This window comes from Heteronotia binoei, chromosome 20 (assembly GCF_032191835.1).
Source record: "Heteronotia binoei isolate CCM8104 ecotype False Entrance Well chromosome 20, APGP_CSIRO_Hbin_v1, whole genome shotgun sequence".
NCBI lineage: Eukaryota > Metazoa > Chordata > Lepidosauria > Squamata > Gekkonidae > Heteronotia > Heteronotia binoei.
The window spans coordinates 25,881,804-25,903,830 of record NC_083242.1 but is presented as its reverse complement, the minus strand read 5'-3'; the positions used below and the strand labels follow the sequence as shown (position 1 = coordinate 25,903,830).

Genomic DNA, 22,027 nt, shown 5'->3' with positions numbered 1-22,027 from the left:
GAAGCCTGTATCTCACTAGGCAAGAAATCTTGACTTGGCTGGTTAAGAATCAATACAGTAGAGGGTGCCTCTAATGCACCTTAAGAAAGCCCTGCTTGCTTCACCCAGCTGACTAGAAGCGTGCTGTGATTCAGACCACTCTGGGTGTGGGTGTGGCCTAGTACTTGCGGAGGCGCATGCAAGGCCTCTGGGCTGGAGTTTTTCAGACTGTTGACAGGGGCTCCAAGGTTTGAATGTTCCTCCGTGGAAAAATTGTTTTCACATGGAAAGCTAGCATGCAGGGGAATAAGCTTCTAGACGGATAGGAAGGTAGCTTATCAAGATACATCTGCATGGCAATACATCTGCATGGCAACAGAGTACATTCTGCTCTCTGTAAAAAAAATAAAAATGAATCAATCTGGGGAGGGACGGTGGCTCAGTGGTAGAGCATCTGCTTGGGAAGCAGAAGGTCCCAGGTTCAATCCCCGGCATCTCCAAAAAAGGGTCCAGGCAAATAGGTGTGAAAAACCTCCGCTTGAGATCCTGGAGAGCTGCTGCCAGTCTGAGAAGACAGTACTGACTTTGATGGACCAAAGGTCTGATTCAGTATAAGGCAGCTTCATATGTTCATATGTTCAATCTCCAGAAAAGTTCCAGTTATTTTGACAAGGAAAAAATAACAAACCTTAAAAAGGGGGGGGGGCTTTTAAACGTTCCCAGAAGCTCTGAATATTTGTATGCTTGAAGCATTTGTCTGCTGCCTAAGAACAATTAAATCTTGAAATACAAAATTTCACAGCTGCGAAGTAGAAACACTTACATAGCATGGCAGCCTAATGTACTCTTGCACAGAAGTGCAAATGGTTAAAATGGATCTTTTCATTGCAGCAGCTAATTTTGCAAACTTTTGTGGGCAATGAGCTTTTAAATTTCTTCCCTTGGAGTTAATGCAGAGGTGACGCTTGCCTTGTTTTGGTGCCTCGGCTATTAGAGCAGTTGCTCTACTCCTCTCCTTCCACTAGCCTTAGAAGCCTTAGATGATGGGGGTTCTCAGCAAGGCCTAATCTAATTATCTTTTTTTAAAAAAAGATTATATTATTATTATTATTATTATTATTATTATGTAATCTTTTTTTAAAAAATCATTAGGTTATTATAAAAACAAGAATCTCAAAAGAAACATAAGACAACAAATCAGACAGACAAAAATAATACAATGAATACTAAAAACCTGATACAATATATGTTCAGAATTGTAAGATCACTGCAGTGCTCTCTACATGGGTACCCTTGACCCTGATTCGGAAACTACAGCTAGTGCAGAACGCTGCAGTACAGCTGTTACAGGGGTTCCCTCGATGGGAGCACATTCAGCCAGTGCTGAAAGAGCTGCACTGGCTACCTATTGTGTTCTGAGTCCATTTCAAGGTGTTGGTATTGACCTTTAAAGCCCTTTATGGTTGGGGACCTGCCTGTCTACAAGACCACCTTTCTCTGCATGTTCCCCAGAGAGCACTGTGTTCAGGAACACAAAACCTACTGTCCATCCCTGGACCAAAGGAGGCCAGGCTATGCTCCACACGGGCTAGGGCCTTCTTGGTGGCAGCACCAGAAATGTGGAATGCCCTCCCGGAGGCCATAAGGGCCCTGCGGGATCTCTCTACTTTCCTCAGGGCCTGCAAAACTGAATTGTTTTGACATGTCTTTGACATCTAAACCGGGAGAAGACTGCCACCTCCCATCACTAAAGAGCTATGATACTATAGGATCACTACCAGGAAAGAAAGAGCCCGCCTATATCGATGGAATGTTTTTAATTGTAATTGTATTTTATTGGTTTTAAACTGTAATTTAAATGTCTGAACTGACTGTTAGCTACCCTGAGTCCGTTTGCGGAGAGGACGGGATAGAAATTTAAATAAATAATTTTTTTTGTAATTTTTCCATTCTTTAAGCACCTATAAACATGGTTTTCACCATTTAAAATAGAAGCATATCTCTGTACCAGGGTTCAGCAGGTAAAATATCTTTTTCTGACAGAAATTGTAGCATAGGATACCAAACGCTAACAAAATTGTGATACTTTCTTTCTGAAAAGGGGGTTGCCAAGTTCACTATTGTTTTGGGCAATACAAAATTCGACCACATTCAATTATACCACAAGTGAATATTTAAAGGTAACTCGTTTTTCCAGTTTGCAGCTACTGTGGTTCTCGCTGTAGACAACAATATTGAAATTAATTCAGCCTGTAATTTATATTTGCTATACTATCAAGTTGAAATTCTAATAAAAACATCTCCGGGCTAAATGCCAGGGAAATATTTGTTATTTGGAATATGTGATCCTTAATCTGGCACCAGAAGCTTTGTAAAACCGGACATGACCACCAGCAGTGAAGCTATTCGGCTACATTTTTTATTGCAGCGCGGACTTATAGAAAGGCAAATACAATGCAGCCTGCATCATCAATTTTATTATTTGCAATTTAGTAGAAAAAAATAAGAGGTCTAACTGACCTAATCTGATTATCTGAATGATCTGGGAGATGGGGGGCAGGTGGGAGGGAGAAGTTCCTACAGAGAGAAAGAAGGTGCAGGTCCTAGGTTGGGAAGCCCATTAAAGGTTAAAACCAGCGCCTTAAATTTGAATCGGAAGCCAAAGGGCAACCAGCTAAACGTGTTCCTTCCCCACTGCTCATCTGTTGATACACAACATTTCCCGGTCTTTCTGTTCCAGTTCCAGTTACTCCTCAACTGCTCTGGATTTTGAGGCTAGACACAAGCTAGATCCTGTGTTCGACTCTCCAAGGATGTCGAGGCGCAGCTTGCGCTTGTCTGCCACTGCGTACAGCACAACAGAGGATGGCCACGGCGATTGCAACCTTGGCAGTCACAGCAGCTCCTGTGCTGGGAAGAAGACTTTTGAAGAACAGTTGCCTAGGTACGCTTTTCTTTTGATAGCTCCTTCATATGCATTACCCACCATGCAGTGCTGCGTACTTCAGCACTAAGCACGTGCTAAGCTTCTCTGTGTGCTTTTGTATGCTGCGCTGGAAGAGGAACTAAGCCATGGTTTTAAAACTCTGTTGTGAATGTATTTGCAGGTGAAAAAGAGAGAGAGGGGAGTCCTCTACCAGTTAAGGACAGTTCAACCAAACCAAAAAATACTTGAATCCCACTGATGTCATTGGGGAAATGTTTAGACATGGACTTAACTCTCCCAATGAAACCAGTGAGGCTCAAAATAACTGAACTTTGGATGAATTGTGTCCTAATTTCTATGGGACGTTGCCAAACAAATCTACATAGCATTGGGGCATCTGTGGAGCATGATTCCCTTGAAAATTCAGGGGTGACTAATGGTAGCTCTCTAGATGTTTTTTTTGCCTACAACTCCCATCATCCCCAGCCAGCATGGCCAATGGCTGGGGCAGATGGGAGTTGTAGGCAAAAAACATCTGGAGAGCTACCGCTGGCCATCCCTGTTATGGGACAACCCTGGCTTAAGTACAGTGAGCCTTCCTGTTGCTTTTGGTCATTTCCAGACTGTGGTGCAGAAAATGACCAAGTGCTGCACGCTTTCTGGAGGGCGTAGTGTTTCACATCAGTTATTCGCATTTGGCAGAGGTTTCGGAGATGCTCAGAAGCAGTGAGAGATGCTTTGTGTGCACACACACAAGTGGAGGAGTCACATTCCCTACTGGAGATTCTGAGGGCAAGTGATCAGCAGGAGGTGCGTCACCGAAACCAACTGTGCTAACTTGTGGCTTGTAGTTCGAAGAGTTCTGTTCAGACATCAAGCGAAGGAAGCTTAGTTGTGGCAGTGGCACAATGCCTTTTTGACAAACTTGGGTCGCCTGGTCATCCCAATAACAAGCATCGGTAGCCGTAGCTCCAGGTGCCATTTGCTAAGTATGATTTGGCACAGTGGACAAGTCATAGCTAGGACCGTTGTTCCCACCTCCGTGGGCTGTTGCAGTGCTGAACAGAGAGAAAAGGAATGCGGGCAGTAGTTCTAACCTACACTTTTTCTCATGGTTTTAAAACCCAAGCTGTTCTTCGGGGTCTAAACGGTGGTCAGGACTGGCACGTAGGAGTAGGTCAGGTAGATGGCTGCCTAAGGCGCCACCTGGCCATGAGGGTGGGGGGTAGACACTCCCTCCCTGTCCCTGTTTGCGTCATCCCTGCTGTCCTTGCCTAGACCTGGGCAGGGGCAGCGCGCAGCGTGTTCACTCATCTCAGAGACATTTGGAGCAGTTCAGAATGCCTCCAAGGTAGCAAATGTGGTTCACACCCCTCCCAGCCCCTTCTGGGTCTGTGCAGACCTGGAAGAAGCTAGGCGGGGTACACAGTGCGTTTGCTCAGCTTGGAGGTGTTCCGAGCAGCTCCGAACACCTCCAAGGCAAGCAAATGTGCTGCATGCCCCTGCCCAGTGGGGCATGTGGTGTGGGGACCCCACCCAGCCCTCCCAGGCTGAGTGGGGGCTGTGGGGCAGTGTGTGGCCCTTGCCTGTGGCACCAGAGGCTCCAGCACCAGCACTGACTGCGGTTATTGTAAACAGCAGTTTGGGTGTGATTTCTGAACTCACAGAACAAAAAGGAAAAAATGTCAGGTGAAAGTTGACTGATTTATTCCTGTACGAAGTCCCTACGCATTTTGCTGTGCAGGCTTCGTCGGGGGGATCAGAGCATTAACCTAGCGTTGGAACTGTTCACAGCAGTTATGTTCTTTTACTTAATTGTAAGAACATAATTGCTGTGGACAGTTCCAGCACTAAGGTGAATGTTCTGATTCCCCCTGACGAAACCTGGGAAAGTAGGGACTTTGTACAATAATAAATCAATCTACAATCGCCTGGTGTTTTTGCCTTTTTGTTCTGTGGGCCCATTGCTGGGTGCGTCCCATTTTCTCTTCGTGTCCAAACTTATGTTTAAATTGCAGCAAAGGTTCCAGGTAGGTGAAAGGAAAACCTGCTACCTTTTGTTGCTGCCGCTAACTTTGAATAGCGCTGAAATTGTTTGGCTCCAGCTGCCTTCATTGCCCTCCTTCTTGCTCACATCGCTGATTTGTAATACCTTACCTGAGGTGTTCATAAATAAGGCACACTCATTGCCTTTCTTACTTTTTTTTTTCCTTTTTAAAAGGATTACTAGACATCGTAAAAACATGGTCAAACAATCAGGGCCTGTGAGACAAAGCCCGAGAAAAACTGCTTCCAGCACTTCCGTTTTTAGCCAGAGCAGTTTCAGCAGCCGTGCAAGCGATGCATCTTTTATGTCTACCGTATTGGATGAGTCTTCAATAAAGGAACAGACAGCTGTTAAGCATTTCTGGGGTAAGGAACATAGTGTTGCTATACAACGGCCATTTGGGATAGTTCTGCAGCTTCATGAGTCATGACTCCAGTCAGATGCTTGATTCAGTAGAGCGAAAGAGGTGTTCTTGTACCCCTGCGGGATATAGCCAGGATCAAAGGAACCACATGGCTGTTTCTGTACGCATGAGGGGGGTGGGGGCTTTGGAGTTTGTTGGTTCATGGAAAGGAATTTTAGAGACAGCATGGTATGGTGGATGCATCTGTTGTCAATAGCCAGGGCAGGTAGGACTGAGGGATCCCCCGGGACAGGCATAAGCATCTGGGAGCGCTTCAAGGAACTCCCTAGATGCAGCATATACATGTTGAGAATAAGATTTTATTTATTTATTGACTTCTATTTTTATCCCACCTTTCTTCCCAATGGGGACCCAAAACAGCTTACATCGCTTTCCTCTTCTGCATTTCACAACCACCCTGTAAGGTAGGTTAGGCTGGGAGTGCGTGACTAGCCCAAGGACACCTAGCAATCTTCCATTGCAGAAGTAGGGAGATTCAAACCTGGCCTTCCCAGATCCTGGTCTGACACTGTAGCCACTACACGGCGTGTACAAAGCTGTTCCGTGTCTCTTCCTTTGCTCCACCTTGCAGTAATGTTGGCTGTTGCAGCGGTATGTCCTGGTGGTGCATACATGCCAAGATGTCAGAAATCTCTTCTGGTTCGAAAGCAGCGAATGAAACAAGGCTTTGTGGGTCGTCGACTGAGAAGGGAAACAACGTTGAAAGTTTACTTTCAAATGTAGCTCTGGTCTCCCTCTAGGGAGAATGCCCACCTTCCTTTGCCACCGCTGAGAAACCTTTGACTTTTTAAATGTCAAAAAACAATTCCAGCAAAATGACCTTTCAAAGATTGGTAAGATGGTCTCTGTACAATACTGTAAAGCTGGATCAGTGATTTCAGAAAGATGCAGAAAAAGGCTAGCCCTGTTCACCCTGAGGTCTAGAAATGTATAAAAAGCAATATTTGCATTTGGCATGCTAAAATATTTAAGGCTTTGAAATATGATTCTATTAGAAGCAGGCAGCTTCCGCCAGCCCTCCCACGTGATTTGAAACGCTGGTGGGTGCGGTGCTCAAGCCCCTGCCAGCAGTCCACATCGCATGGGAGAGGCGGCAGAAGCAGCCACATGCTTCCCAGCGCGATTTAAAGACCCCATCGATCAGCTGGTCAATGAGAGCTTAAAATGGTGGGGAGGCCGGCTGGCTGCTTCTGCCAGCCCTCCCATGCAAATTTAAATCACTGGCAGGATTTTTTAAATCACAGGTGGGATTTTTTAGGTGGGAGGGGGCTTTTTAAAAATTCAGGTGCAATGGTGATCCACGCCTCGGTCAGCTCAAGAATTGATTACTGTAATGCTCTCTACATGGGGCTGCCCTTGACTCAGATTCGGAAGCTGCAGCTGGTGCAGAATGCTGCAGCCAGGCTACTAATGGGGCTTCCCCGGCAGGAGCACGTTCAGCCTGTGCTGAGAGCACTGCACTGGCTGCCTGTTGCATACCGAATCTGTTTCAAGCTCCTGGTATTAATCTTTAAAGCCCTATATGGAGGACCGCCTGGCCCCACATGTTCCCCAGAGAGCACTTCAATCAGGCTCTCAAAATCTTTTGGCTGTCCCTGAGCTAAAAAGAGGCTAGGCTTAATTCCACCAGAGCAAGAGCCTTCTCGGTTGCAGCCCCAATACTCTGGAACACCCTCCCAGAAGCCGTCAGGGCCCTGCGGGACATCGCAGTTCCGCAGGGCCTGCGAGACTGAACTGTTTCGGATGGCATATGACATCTAATGGGAAAGGGCTGCCACCACATCAGGATCTCTTGCACTTTAGTACTAACTGCCTAGGATCTGTACGCGTTGGGAAAGGAAACATTATATGCCTGAAGTAACACCATTTCAATTTATCTGATTGTTTTATTTTTTGTTTTGATATTGCTTATTGTTTATGGGGTGTTTTATGTTGTTAGCCGCCTTGAGTCTGCATAGAATAGGCGGGATATAAATATAACGTAAATAAAATAAATAAAAAAAATTCTAGCTACAGACCCACCTTTGCCTTTCCCACTGCCCCAGAGTCAGTTCTGTGACAGGCTCTAGTTCGTGCTCTGTTGGATGCGGTTTTAGTTGTCCCCCACCGTCGCCCAGCTTTGTTCCAGGCGCTTCATTTACCCCAGTTCTTTGGCGAATTGGAGGGCAGACCTCTTCCTGGTGGGAGATTTCAGGCACTGAGGTGCAATCATGTCTAATCTCACACCCGCATATCCTCCAGATTCCAGAGGCACCCCAGTTCCTCAGCAGTACTGTTGAGAAATCATCCAGAGCCATCTGAAAACAGTTCGTTTTTTTTTTCCAATTTAATTTTATTAAATGTTTGAACTTTGACAAACAATGCAAATTTCAGTTCAAACATCTGAACAGAAAACAGCTTGGATCCACCTTTTGTCCAAGGGCAGTTCTCTGGAATTGACCCCCAGGCCTTTTTCAGCAGTCTCTGCATGGCCTTGAGTTTAAAAACACTTTCCCGGCAATAATGGCTGTAGGTGGGGCTTGTAGACAGCTATGGTTCACTCCTGGAGGGTTCCCAGTTTTGCACTGACTATAGGTTGTGGTTGAGCCTTATATAGGTTGAATCTGCCTTATACTGAATCAGACTCTTGGTCCATCAAGGTCAGTACTGCCTACTCAGCAGCTCTCCGGGGACTCAGGCAGAGGTCCTTCTCATCCCCTACAGGCAGATATTTTAAACTGGAGATTCCAAGGGCTGAACCTGGGACCTTCTGCATGCCAAACGGAGCCCCTCCACTGAGCCACAGCTCTTCCCCTTGAGTTGTATACTATACGTGTCACCAGTCCCCTTGCGAAACTTAATAGGACTTTGCGATCCTGGCCGCTTTGTCTCCTGCTGTCAATTGTGCAGATGTTTTCAAAGAGAGCGAGAAGGAGATTAGAGAGATTGCATATCGCAATCCAGCTCCTCGGTGTGTGACACACCAAGGTATAAAATGTTAGGAAAGCAGTGGTTTAAAATAACATGGCCAGATGCCTGAGAAATCAGAGGAGGAGGAGCATGCAAGCAGGCAGAGAAGATGGTTCCAAAGCTGCTTATGGGTTGTTTCCTCTCCTGGTGGCAGGTGTGAGGATGGGTGGGCATTGCTGAAATGTTGGCAGTGTCAGGAATCTTTGCTTTCTGGAAAGGGCTTTTGGGGAAGTGGAGCATCTGTGGAGTTATGAAACCCAAAGAGTGTGATGTGGGGGAGAGGTCTTGTCCTTGCGGAACGATCTTTTCTGGTTCAGGTCTGACAATCTTCCGCATGTTCTGGGAGAAGGGAGTGCAGGATTGGACCTTGCCAGAGTCTTAGGTTTGTGGCTTTGCTACTTACTCACCTAGTTATAGGATTCTCCTCCCCTCGGGGTGAAGAAAGTCATGTTAAATTTTCACTGAGCATTTAAAAGTGGTAACCACTAACCAAACAACAGAAATGGAGGGCTTGTTCACTTATCTAGTCTTCCCGCAGCAGTTACACAGGAGATGGGCTTTTGCATTGCTTAACATTTGCAGGTACTGTATTCATGCTCAGTGCCATCAAGTTTCTTCCAATCCACGGTGATCCTGTGAATTAGCATTCTCCAAAATGTCTTGTAATTAACCACTTTGCTTAGGTCTTGCAAAGTGAGAGTCATGGTCAGTTTGCTGTAGTGGTTAAATGTGCGGACTCTGATCTTGGAGAACTGGGTTTGATTCCCCGCTCCTCCAGCTGGGTATCCTTGGACCAGTCACAGTTCTTTCAGAGCAGTTCTCTCGAGCAGTTTCTGTCAGAGCTCTCTCAGCCCCACCTGCCTCACAAGGGAGTCTGCTGCGGCGAGAGGAAAAGAAAGGCGATTGTAAGCCACTCTGAGACTCCAAGTGAAAGGCGAAGTATAAAAATCTAACTCTTCTTCTTCCTTTGTAGGGTCAATCCATCTCCTCTTGGGTCTTCCTCTTCTTCTGCTGCCTTCCACTTTTCCTAGCATCATTATCTTTTCCAGTGACTCTTGTCTTCTCATAATGTGACCAAGGTCCAATAGTCCCAGTCTAGTCATTTTAGGTTTTAGGGAGAGTTCAGGCTTGAATTGATCTGAAACTCACTTGTTTTGTCTTTCTGGTGGCCCCTGGTAGCCATAAGAGAGTCAGTTTGGTGTAGTGGTTAAGTGTGCGGACTCTTATCGGGGAAAACTGGGTTTGATTCCCCACTCCTCCACTTGCACCTACTGGAGTGACCTTGGGTCAGTCATAACTCTCTCAGAACTGTTCTGCTCAACAGCAGTTTCTGTCAAGCTCTCTCAGCCCCACCTACCTCACAGGGTGTCAGTTGTGGGGAAGGGAAAGAAGCTTGTAAGCCACTCTGAGACTCCTTCAGGTAGTGAAGGGTGGGGTATAAATCCAATCTCCTCTTCTTTTTATAAAACTCTCCTCTGCAAAGGCAAGTGGCAAATCATGTGGTAGCAGACAGCATAAACTGTTGTCTGCGGTCAAAAGTTTCCCAATATTCTTTCTGTTTGTGATTCAACAAGTAGGATTCGTTCCGGTAACTCAGCCGGTGATAACTCAGCATTGCGTTTATTTTGAATTGATACCAAGCATCTTTTCTTTTCTTTTTTTAGGTCTTGACGACGATGGGGATCTCAAAGGTAATCTGGACGCTGTGTGTGTGTGTTTTCTAGCCCCCTCAATTCATTAAACTAGATGGTAATGTGTCAATCACTTGCAACCCAACAGGTGGACATACAACAGTGATACAGGCCAATGGGGACGTAGCAACTGCTGAGAGCCAAATGGCACTAAGCAATGGCTACACTGGCAATGACTGCAGCATACTTTCTGAGCGGAAGGAAGTCCTCACTGCCTTCTCGACTGCTCACATGCCCCCCACAAGAATTTACTCCAGGGATCGAAGCCAAAAACACAAGTCCGGTAAGTATGGGACTGTTCTGTTGTGGGTGACTGGTGCTGAGGAACTCCTCGTGAATGCCGCTGGTCTGTAAAGTCACTGTTGTTTCAAAAAGGAGATCTAAATGTTCTTAGTGCTGAATCGCCTGTAAGAGATGCTGAGACAAATGTGCGGGGTTGACTTTGGTTCAGGAGCATAGCCTGCAAGGCTGGAGGACTGAGACTTCGCCATGTCTCTGTGGCATTTTGATCTGTGGCCGTTTCCTGCACTGAAGGCGCTGGAGGAGACAGAAGCCGCTCCTTAGAAACTACCGTTTCAGCCTCTTGGACCTTGATGAGGAAATGTGAAGATTGGTTGCTTGTTCTGGATCTAGAAGACTCAGTCCAATCATTGATTGCTTGTGGCCGCTCTGGGAAGACCACAGACCCTTTATCTACTCAGAACCAGTTTGCTTAATACAAGCTACCTGTGAAGGCCTTTGAAGGGATGGGTACATCAGAGTCACACCAAGAGGAACTACTAGGAGAACTTTTCCTCTTTTTCTTATATCATGTAATTGTGCACACGGCAACAACTGAACTTCTTTTACAGTGAGGAAAACTTTGGCTCCCTTCTTGTAAGTGCTTAACCTTCTGAAGTACTTTTGCAGCAGAAATGTTTTTGTCCAACATCATATCCAGCACTTCTGACATCTTTTCCGGTTCTGCCCGTCCGCTTCATTGTAGTTTCTTTTGGCTGATGGCAGACATCATGAGAGACAACTAAACATTTTTTTCGCTCTCACGGGCCCTCTCCCAAGCCGCTCTGCTTTCCACTTGTTTGTCAACACTCTAAAGGGGTCCAGAACAAAAACAAACTGGGAATCCAGCAGGGGGGAGAGGCAGAAGCACACTGGTTCATTCGTAACGTGATTTGGATGCTGAAGGAAGAGGTTGTTGTCAGGAAGCCATTTTGGCGCGCATGCGCTTGAGCCTTTTAATTAGCATCTAAGTACTTGTGAATTTCCTGCATTGTGCGGGGGGTTGAACTAGATGACCTTGGAGGTCCCTTCCAACTCCGTGATGATTCTGAGAAACTGGCATTTTTTTTTCAGCAAAACACAGTTCTGCAATTTGGACCTGGACAGGACTGGCGCTGGTTTGATTCATCTAGATGATGATAGAACGGACTATGTAGCAGTGCTCTTTTTCACCCAACAATTAGGACTCTTCCCTGAACCACACCTTTTGGTCTCTATAGGTCCCTATAGAGAATGTTTTTTTTGGAGGGGGGGGATCCACAAGTACAGCTGATGTGTAGAGCATCAGGGCATCCCACCTCCTGCCTCAGTTTGTCCTTACACTGAGAAAAGCAGCAGGATGCTGAGGTGAGTATACCTGGAGTTTCCTTTCCATCGAAAGCAGGGCTCTGCCTCTCCCTGTGATGTGGCTCAGGTGTCGCGTGACCGATGTCATGTTAATACTCTTTCTTGTGCTCGCCAGGGGCCGGAAGGCAGTTCTTGGGTCTCAAAAGGTTGAAGACCACCGCTGCAAAAGATAAAATTGGCTTTTTGCCTGGAATGCTGGAAGGAAAGTGATGTCTGATGCTAATGCTTTTTTAATAGGGGGCCTCACTTTCTACACGAGTAAGATTCTGGAAGCAGCCAAGTATTCTGCAACGTCTGTCACGTCCCTCTTAGTGCAGCTCTTTCACGTGGTATTGCTGAAGCTGGGCTATGATTCAAAAGGTACTTCTCATTTTAAGCTGCTGCTCTTCCACCATCAATGCCACACTCCACTGCTGGAAATGTGTGTGTGTGTGTGCGCGCACGCATCTCTCCCATCTGTTTCACTCAACAGCTTTAAAGGTGTCTACCATAGCAACTTGGCTGGTTTCTTTCTCACATTCACTTTTCCTCCATGTGCCGCCTCTTTTTCTTTCTTGGAAGTGATTGGCATGCAGGAACGAAGCTGTGATGTGGGTGTCTTCCTTTCTGCCTTGAAATTCTACAAGAGGGGTGTTGCTCCGCTTTACCTGGATGTTCGGCCTTTAAAACTCTGGCTTCTCATCTCTTCTCTGTTTTATACATGTGCTTCATGTTCCAGTGCTTACTTGGGTCCTTTGCTTACATTAACCATTAATAGTTTGTTATAATTGATCAGAGCCCTGTTATGCCCATTGGTTTTTAAGGCACATTAAACTTGAGTACCTGAAAAACGTCACATGCACACAGTGCTGTGTTGTACAGGGAATGCCCCAGGGAAACTGGGCTTCATTGCAGCTCCTGAAACCCTCACGTGGTTCTGTTGCACAAAGCACCTCTTGCAGGATTCTGCCTACATGAGAGTTGTGTTTCCCAAGCAGTTCTGATGTCATGTAACATGCTAAGTGAGTTTTTTGCTCAACCGATGTTGCCATAGTGTGGTGCCAAAGTTCCGGTCAATATGGTCAGGCCCTAAGCGTAATTTAAAAATAAGAACATAAGAGAAGCCATATTGGATCAAGGCCAGCAGCCCATCCAGCACTTTGTGTCACACAGTGGCCAAAATCCAGGTGCTGCTGGGAGGTCCAGCAGCGGGGCCAGAACTCCAGAAGCCCTCCCACTGTTGCCCCCCCAAGCACCAAGACAGAGTGTTCCCTCCATATCTTGTGGATAATAGCCACTGATGGACCTCTGCTCCATAAGTCGTTCTTAAATTTATTTATAATAGTTATAGTCCATCTTTTTCACATGGACTCAAGGCGGATTACACAAAATAAGTTAGGACAGTCTACAAAATGGGATGCACCCTTGCCCTTCCTCATCCTTCTTGCTATTCATTGCAGTCCATTGGAAAGAAGAAAACTCCCTGGATTTTTTTTTAACCTTTAACTTGCATAGAATAAAGTATCAGGGTCTGGGTTTTTTCTCTGGAAGCAAAGCAGATCTTAGAATATCCACGTATTTCAGAAGCATGCCTCTAGCAATGCAACAGAATGAGTGGCCCCTCTGTGCCTGGAAAAAGACAGGGCACTACTGCAGCTCATTAAAAACATGCCTTCAGGTAAGTCTTTAACACCCTCTTGGCTTTTCCTAGCAAAAAAATGTTTGTTTTGCTGTTAGCCATGGGCCATTGGGGAAGCCGTGGGTGTCAGCCAGAGGCCTGACTAACTTCAGTCTTACACACTTCCATGTGCTTCTGGGTTACAGCCCACTTCTTCACCCCTAACTGTGTCACCACATTTTCTTTCTTTCCCTGTGCTCTGGATAATAAGCTGGTTCTGTTTTCTAAAAGCAGTGTTCTGTGTGTGGAGAAGCTTCTGTTCAAAGGGAATTTTAAAAGTTACTCTGGGTCACCTGCATCCCGAAAGCAGCTCTCTGGGTTGGTTTCCTCTCCTTCATCGGCTGACAGTCTTTCTCTTTTTCTCTTTTCTTGTTACAGCTTATTCCAGTTACTATGGAAGCACGAATGTAAAAGAAATTCTCAGGGAAGACCACCAGCTGGGCACGAACGGGGAATACTTCTGTAAGCGTGGCTTGCTGGTTGTTGTTGTGGGGGTGGAGGTGGAGGTGGGGATTGATTGATGTGCTTAGACTTCTGAATGTTACCATGATAGTTTGTGGCTTTGTGGAGGCTGGAGTAGGCATTTCACCTTGGTGCATGCATGCATCCCCCGTTTAGGCGGTCACAAGTGCTTTGTAAACCCCATCCTGAATCCTTCTGCCATAGAGATTCCCTTTGTAATTTCAAACAGACTAGTCTGTGCATGTTACGCACCTAGCCCTGCATCCAGAGAGCGGGGTTATGTATGAGTAAGTATATTGAGGTTTGCAGTTTATTACTTAAAGCGACGGTAAGTGGAGGCCACAGCGTGTCCTGGTTGTATATGGACTCCAGCTTTGCCTCTCCCCACCCCCGAGTTGCTGAATGTTCCCTGGCTTGCCTGACAAGTGGTGAAGCTCCCACATACACACCCAGTGGGAGCTTCTTCCCTAGCTTTCTGGTGTCCCTGCTGTCCCCAAGTGTATTCGACTGCCACCTTTCTGAAGTCGAGTTTGCACCATCCTTCTCTGCAATGTGCCCAGAGCGCACCTCTCTCTGTGTTGCCAGATCTGTAGTGATGAACTGTCTTGTATTAATTTATTGTTACCGTAACCAACAGGTGATGACTGTAAGGGGAAGAAACAGCTGGAGGGGCACACTGCGGCCTACATGCCCTCCTCACACTCTAAAGGGGTCGCAAGGACCATTTGGCACATCTTTTCGTACGCAGGTTGACATGTCCTTTTCTCTTTTCTTTTTTTGCATTTTGATTTCTCTCTCTTCCTTCGCAAATCTCTCCATCGTTGCTCACACTGCCATTTGTGTGGTGCTTTTTTTCTTTTTAGCTTTCTTGCAAAGTAGATTAGGTTGAAATCATCTTAGGGGTAGCCCCCTCTGGCTACGGTTCTGAGCCTGATCCCCCTCTCCTCTGGGAAGTTTGGGGACACGCAATCCCTCTTATGCATATGGCGCACAAGGGACCTTGAGGAGAGGGGCTGTGACTCAGTGAAAGAAGTCCCTGGTTTAAGCCCTGGCATCTCCAGTTTTAAAAGCATCAGGGAGCGGGTGAAGTGAAAGCCTTCCACCTGAGACCCAGTCTGAGTCGACAGTTCTGACCTCGATGGACTGATAAGTCTGACTCAGTGTGAGGCACCTTCATTCGTGCTTATGTGCGTTAGGAAGGCAGATGTCAGTAGCTTATGACAATGCTGAACTGCATTCACATAAATGAGCCTTTCGGGAAAGTACTTCCCCAGTAAAACAATTAGCAACGATGAATCTACATCTGCTCCTCCTTTTAACTGAAATGAATCCAGTCGTTTTCATAACTAACATTTTCTGAGAGAAGCCAGAGGTCTCTTTGTTGGCAAGGAGCTTAAATGAAGATACAGTGGGAAATGAAGAATTTGCAGATCAGTTGCCAGGCGACGCTCTCCAAGCCACTAGTAATGTGACTTGAGAGGGCTCTCAGTGGTGGAATTGCTTTGGAAAGGAGCTGAGCTGTAAGGGTGTCGAAGCTGTTATGTTCCTGTATTTCCTGCAGTAAAGGCAAATGCTTTTGTTCAGACGCGCACAGATGAAAAGCTGTGAATTCAGACGCAGGCCCTTGATTCACAGGCCGTTGAGGCCCACGGCATCTCTTTTCCCCATGATGTTCTAATTAGGAAAACAGAAAGCCGGAGTGTGTTTCTGTTGTGACCAGGCTGGTTCAGGCTAATTTGATCTCATCAGATTTCTGAAGCTAAGCAGAGCTTGGTCTGCTTTGTGGGAGATTGCCAAGAAAGTCTCAGGTGCTGTGCAGAGGCAGCCAATGGCAAACCGCCTCTGTACATCTCTTGCCTTGAAATCCTGTGGAGTCACATTAAAGTGGTTGCAACTTGACGGCACTTTCCACCCCCCCGCATATTTCTAGTGGCTAGTTATTACGTTTTGAGGTACACACCTCTGGATGTAAGACATGCGACAGACATGCATTGAGGGTTTAAATTTTTTGCATAATGTCAGGGTGTTCATTAGCGATCCTGGGGTTGTGTCTACAGCTCTCTGCCCTGTGTACACTTGGTAGCAAGTTGCTGGGAAAACCTCCTTTTGGAAGCAAAGGTACCTCGGCTCCGATACTTTGTTTTCTAAGGGATTGGTTCCGAACTTGAAGTGAGCAGGAGCCAAGTCCTTGTCTTGCACATGCTCGGGCTGCTCTCCCGGCATAGAAAGTAGGATAATCTGGGGACTTTTTGTGGAGATTTCCACCACCCGAAGTGCTGCTTTTGAGGGGAAGGTGGGACACAGGTGGGGCCCCAGGAAGTGAAGTAAAGCCTGATTAGCCCCCTGAGCTTTAGCTAACTTGTTTCCTCACTTGCCATCTTCACAGTTCTGTTGCTCTGAGGTGGATCTTAAAACCTTTCATTGTCAGCCAGGTCCTGAGAAACAGACTTAAGATTGCCCTTAATAAAATATCAGGGAATTGTAAAGGGCTAACGAATGGGAGTTGAAATTCTGATTAGCAATAGAGGCCTTCTAGCATCTGGCATGTTCTCTCCAAACCGTTTTTTAAAAAATGCTAGCAGATCTCTTCTGACTGCTGAGCCCTGTTGAGTTATAAACTCCTTTCTCTGTAATATTTCCTCCTGTTTTTTTCTGTGATGCAAATAAGCTCTGTGTGTGTGTGAGACACTTTCAAAAAATGAATCTTGCTGGCTTTGACTGCTAACTCTGGTTCTTGTGTTCGATGCCCATCTTCATCTGTGTCACCCCAGGTTACTTTTTGCTGCACACATTGCAGAGAGCGGGGACAGCAGGATGGCTTGCCTCCAAGAAGGTTCTGTCACTCCTATGGTTGGCTGTTGTGTCTCCAGGTTACTATTGATTTCGTGTCTGCCTGATGCCTTGGGTTTTTCTGCATGCATTTTCTTGCTTCTGAAGGCAGATTGGCATCTACAGTAGCAGGGATCCCTGGAGGAGTATGAATGGGTAGCTCTTAGGGGCTGCTTCGGGTGTCATGCATTTCCTGCACAGAAAGCACTTCCTGTTAAGTACCGGCGAGGCTCAGGTCTTAGGGATAGCTGAACAGGACAGGAGAAGAAAGGAAACTGCAGGTTGTCAAGCCAACAGTAGAAAAATATATATATCTACCTTCCTTTCATGGAGCTCTGGGCGGCCCTTCTGTCTTCTGTGCTCATCACAACTGTGAAAGGTGGGGCAGGCTACTGGGCCAAGATCCCACAGTGAACTCCATGAACCCAAGCCTCCCCAATTCAAGTGCACCACATTTTGGCTGAACAATCAAGGGAATCAGACAGTTAGGAGAAATCATCCGCCTGCCACTTTCTTCCATCTAGTCCCTGGGCCTTCCTGTTACTGTTCCTCAGTTGGAACAGGAAAGGCACAGCTAGCTCCCCCCCTCCCCGGTTCTCCTGTGGCCAGTTTATCCTGCCAATCTGCCTCCCATCTCTTCTTACCAGTTAATCTTGATTGTCCGACCCAGCGCTGCCTTGCTGGGTCCCAAATGCCTGGCCACTTCCGTAAGGAAGAAAACAAAAAGCGTGAAAACGGGATGTGCCAATTTCACACGGTTTGGAAGTGTTTGCCATGTTTGGAAATGCATTTTCGTTTGGAGCGACCTTCAGATTCCCTTCCCCTCGTTCATTATTTGTGCTCCCTCCTCCTCCTCCTCCTCGTTTGCTTAATGCTTAAACTCTTGTGGGGATGTGTCTCTGTGTTAGAATCTCTAATAACACCGCATACATTATATAACTAGGCTGCTTCCGGTATTTGAGGGGCAGGATTGGCTAGTGGCGAAAGCAAGGGGACTGCTCTCGGAGATTGGGAGGACTCCCTGTAATTCCATGTAAGCTTTGGGCGTCTTACTTTGTTCTCTCTGTCTCTCTTTGCTAGGGTTTCCATCAACCCAATGAGTAATATTTTGCCTCTGCCACTACGAAGTGTGCAATTCTTGTACCATTGTCAGATCCTGAGTTGCTGCTTTACTAAACTCCCTGCTGCATGACTTTAATTTGTATACTTATCTGTTCATTTGCATGCCAAGCCAGGTCACTAATACAGAACAGACAACGCAAAATTGTTGCAAGCTATTTTTGTTTTGTATCATTTTGAAGCTGCACGTCTGCTACCATTTGCCAGCAACCATTTGCAAATGTGTGTCTTACAGCATTGCTTTCTGCTCAGTCTGCCCTAAAGCCGGTTGTTTTCAAACTTTGTTCCCAGGGAAGCTGGTCTTTTCCCCCCAAGAAAAAAGTTTAGGAATAGCAGATGAGCTTTCTTCAGAAACATAGCCACTGTTATGGATTGTTCCCTGCAGTGTACAGATAGGGGTTAGGTCTTATCTGTGGCCTAGAGCACATTTTGGCTTCACATGGGTAAAAATGAGGTCAGCTGACATGGCTAGTGACCTGTGTAGGTGTTCCAGAATGACCCCAAGAATTATCTGAACTGCAGCAAGGTTCCGTGGCAAGGCCATGGAGGTGGAAACGTTCCCCTCGGGGTGGAAAGTTTGAAAATGACTGTTCTAAGCAATTATGTTAAAGTCCTCCGTTTGTTTCAAGCATGTCCTTTCTTTTTCCCAGGGAAGGCTGCCTCAGGAGTGTTCTGGTGGCTTGGGACTGGGTGGTACCAGCTTGTGACCCTGATCTCTTTGTTGAATGTATTTATTCTGACCAGGTTGGTAAACACTTTCTTACAGTATTTGATCCCATGCTCTAAAAGCAGGTTTCTAGATTGTCGGATTCATCACGGGGCGCTTAGAGCCCTTGGTTTGGAAAGCCATTGGCTCTCACAGGCTAGAGTGGAATCCAAACGAGCCTGACGATCATGGCGCCAAGCTTGATAGCAGATAAAGGGAAGGATGATGAAACTGGGAGGTGGAGTGTGGCTGTAACCAAGCTTGAGAGCCAATTGGATTTCATTGTTGGCCAAAACACGTTGCAGGTTTAAGCATCCGTTTCTCCTGAGTAAATGTGGTGTTTTGTTTTTAAATGAAGTTCCTGCATTTATCTTCCAGATGCCTTCCAATGTTGTTCAGGATGTTCTTGTACCTCCTACCTCTGCTGCTGTTGCTTGGTAAGAGGAAATGTGTGCGCAGCCTGAATCCCAAAAGCTCCCCGTTGAGGTGACCTGTTTCATAGGGATGACCACGTGCAGTTAAAGCCAGCCCTTGTAATTCGTGGCTTATCCAGCCATTTTTTTTGTGTGTGGGGGGGGGAAGGGGGCTCCATTAGTGCTTCCAGGAAAGTGTGGTGAGAAGGGAGAAGACATCCAGTGAGGCTGCTGCAGTGCGTGATGGGTCAACTTGTATGCAGATTGTGTGTCTGTGCTGCAGATTTCTCCTTGACTCTTGGTCAGCTGAGCCCTTGATCTGTATCTGCAAGATCTAACACTCTGCAGTTTATCTAAGGCTTCAGTTTCTCTACAAGCTAAGCCCATGGTTCTCAATGTATGTGGGTGGCAAGTATGCCAGACAGCTTCCCAGATTTATTTATGTGTTTGAAAAACAGCAGCACCCTTTCCCCCCCCCCCTCCCAAAAAAAAATACATGCCTTGGGAGGTTTGACATCATTTGCTGTCTCTGGGTCCTAGGAAGTGCCCTTAGTGATACCTCCTCCAGTCTGGGGGAATAGAACTATATAATAGAGCAGAATCATAGAGCTGGAAGGGGCCAGACAATCCATCCCCCACTCAATGCAGGATCAGCCTAGAGCAGGGGTGGCCAACGGTAGCTCTCCAGATGTTTTTTGCCTACAACTCCCGTCAGCCCCTGCCATTGGCCATGCTGGCTGGGGCTGATGGGAGTTGTAGGCAAAAATCATCTGGAGAGCTACCATTGGCCACCCCTGGCCTAGGGCACCCCTGACCAGTGTCCATCCAGCCACTGCTTAAAGATTGCCGGTGAATGGGAGCTCCCACACCTCCCTTGGTAGCTGGTTCCACTGTCGAACAACCCTTACTGTAAAAAAGGCTTTTCCTGTTATCTATCCAGTACCTTCCCACCCTTATTTTAAACCCATTATCACGAATCCTTTCCTTTGCTGCCACCAGGAACAGCTCCCTGCCTTCCTCCAAGTGACAGCCCTTCAAATACTTCGAGAGAGAGCAATCATGTCCCCTTTCAACCTCCTCTTCTCCAGACTGAACATTCCCAAGTTCCCTCAACCTTTCCTCCTAGGGCTTGGTCAGAGATTTTGATCAATTCAGATCATGACAAACTTGTATCGCTTCTCGGCTCACCTCTGCAGCTCAGAAATTAAGAGGGAAATTCTTGCAACCTTGGATCTTGCTCATGGGAAGCCATCTGACTGTGACGGGGATATTTTAGCCATTATTATGACTAATTGCTTCACTTTTATTGTCAAATGCTGCTGTTGCCTCTCATTAGTATTCCCTGTACTACAGCGGTGTTCTTATATTACAGTGAACATTGGTCATAGAAGTCATTCATGATACAGATAGTGGGCTGTGTGCTCCACAGAGGGTACAAAGTTATGTAGGGTGGCATTAAAATACACCCACACTCAAAGATGCCTAAAATGCTGCAACCAGAGTAAATGTTCTGAAGCATATCCAAGTGTATTTAGCTTAATTTAGCCTGTATTCAGTGCCCAAGAAGTTTGGCATATGTCTGCTGCCAGTGGGAATAGGGACAGAGGGTGATAACGGTCTTAAAAGAGCCAGGCAGAATTCCGTAAGTCATGCTATCCTATGGCAGAAGGAGAATCAACAGTCTTCATTAAAGGCTGGCAAGTGAACTGTGGCATATCCTCTTGTGGTTTAGTCTTAAGGCCACTTCGTTGAGCTCATGTGATCTTGTAAAAAGTGTGTGTACTCAGACAGGAGCTGCTGTGCAGCTGGGAAAGGAGTTATGATAAACCATATCCAAAGTAGTTTCTGCGACCGAGAGCTTTGTAGTAGCAGAATACTGTTCCTTTGTGATACCTCCTCCAGTCTGGGGGAATAGAACTATTTAATAGAGCAGAATCATAGAGCTGGGATGCTCTCTGGTTACAGTTTTGGGCTGGAAGTGTGAATTATTGTGAACAAATGCTTTTTGTTGACCTGTCTTTTCAATATTCTTGCTTTAGGTTTATGGTTTTGGGGCTCTGAAGGTTTCGTTTCATTGCTGCCAGCGCTCAATTGGTCGATGGTGCAGAAAGCCCATTGGTGGGATGACTCTGGGCAGGTCTCGGAACCTTTGCTAGATTTGCCTCACACCATTCAGCCTGCTGACGTAAGCTGCTTTTCTGCTTGTCTTTGCACAGACAGGGAAGCCACGGCACTGGAGCCAAGTTGCTATCTCCTTAGAACTGCCAGTTCCAGCGCTTGGCCCTTCTAGATCTTGTGTCCTGACTCTGTTTATTGCCATTAGGAACGTTACAAAGGAACTTCGTAAACAGGTGGCAACCTGAGAAAGGGCTTTTTCAGTCATAACATCAAAATATTGGAACTCCCTTCCTGGGGAGATTCCCTCTGTCTCACTCCATTAATGTCTTCCACGGCTGGGTGCAGCCTTCTTTTGTTTTGTTTGGCATGCCCCCAGTAATGGTGACTTGGCCCTCCTCCCCAGTTCTGGTGGTGTTTGTGTTTTATTGTTTTATAATTTTAGACGGTGCTTTTAATTATTCATATGTTTTTTACGTGTGCTGCCTCGGGGACTCAGACTGGGTGGAACTATAGCATTAAAATGTTTTAAATGAATGAAATAAAGACGAGGGCTGCTTTTCACTATCAATTAGCAAAGTGCCACCATCTTCCTCTGTGGGCAGGCTGTTGATGGTCTGCCTAAATCAGTGCATGTAATATGGGCCCCGCCCAAGGCAGACAGCTCCAAGTTGAGAAATACCTGGAGAGTTTGAGGGTGGAGCCTGAAGAGGGTCAGGTTGCCCCACCAGCAGCTGTTCCTTACAGTTTCAGTTTTTGGTACCCAAAGCAGATGCCAATTAGCTGCAAGTTATGTGACCGTTGCAGCTTTTACTAACAAAATGGTACAGTTTTGTGCCGCTCAAAGTTTGAAAGATGTGACCAGGAGTAACTTGGGCGGGAAGCAAAAAAAAAATGTCCCGCATGGAGATTTTTGCAGCACAGAATTGACTCAAAATAAACCATGTCGGTATTTGGCACACATGGTCTTGGTCTCTGCTGTACTCACTGCTCTGGGTTCAGCTTGAAGGTTTCTTAAAAGAAATCTCTTTTGAAAATCTCTGTGTCTATATCTCTGTGTGGTTTGTAGCATTCAGTGGTGGGG

At 46.3% G+C, this 22,027-nt stretch overlaps 1 protein-coding gene across 8 annotated transcripts in view; it reads left to right on the top strand.

The window, feature by feature from the left end:
• Positions 1–22,027, top strand: part of SUN1 (Sad1 and UNC84 domain containing 1) — a 38,420-nt gene that overhangs the window by 1,825 nt on the left and 14,568 nt on the right. The window contains exons 2-12 of one of the 8 annotated variants that reach the window (XM_060260980.1): positions 2,720–2,923; positions 5,127–5,317; positions 9,990–10,016; positions 10,105–10,299; positions 11,880–12,002; positions 13,678–13,761; positions 14,399–14,509; positions 16,533–16,631; positions 18,360–18,453; positions 18,794–18,852; positions 20,868–21,013. In XM_060260980.1, the coding sequence (XP_060116963.1) occupies positions 2,720–2,923; positions 5,127–5,317; positions 9,990–10,016; positions 10,105–10,299; positions 11,880–12,002; positions 13,678–13,761; positions 14,399–14,509; positions 16,533–16,631; positions 18,360–18,453; positions 18,794–18,852; positions 20,868–21,013 (1,333 nt within the window). Of the gene's footprint in view, positions 1–2,719; positions 2,924–5,126; positions 5,330–9,989; positions 10,017–10,071; positions 10,300–11,879; positions 12,003–13,677; positions 13,762–14,398; positions 14,510–16,532; positions 16,632–18,359; positions 18,454–18,793; positions 18,853–20,867; positions 21,014–22,027 lie in introns of all 8 variants that reach the window. The other 7 variants (XM_060260982.1, XM_060260979.1, XM_060260981.1 and 4 more) reach the window with 7 other exon arrangements.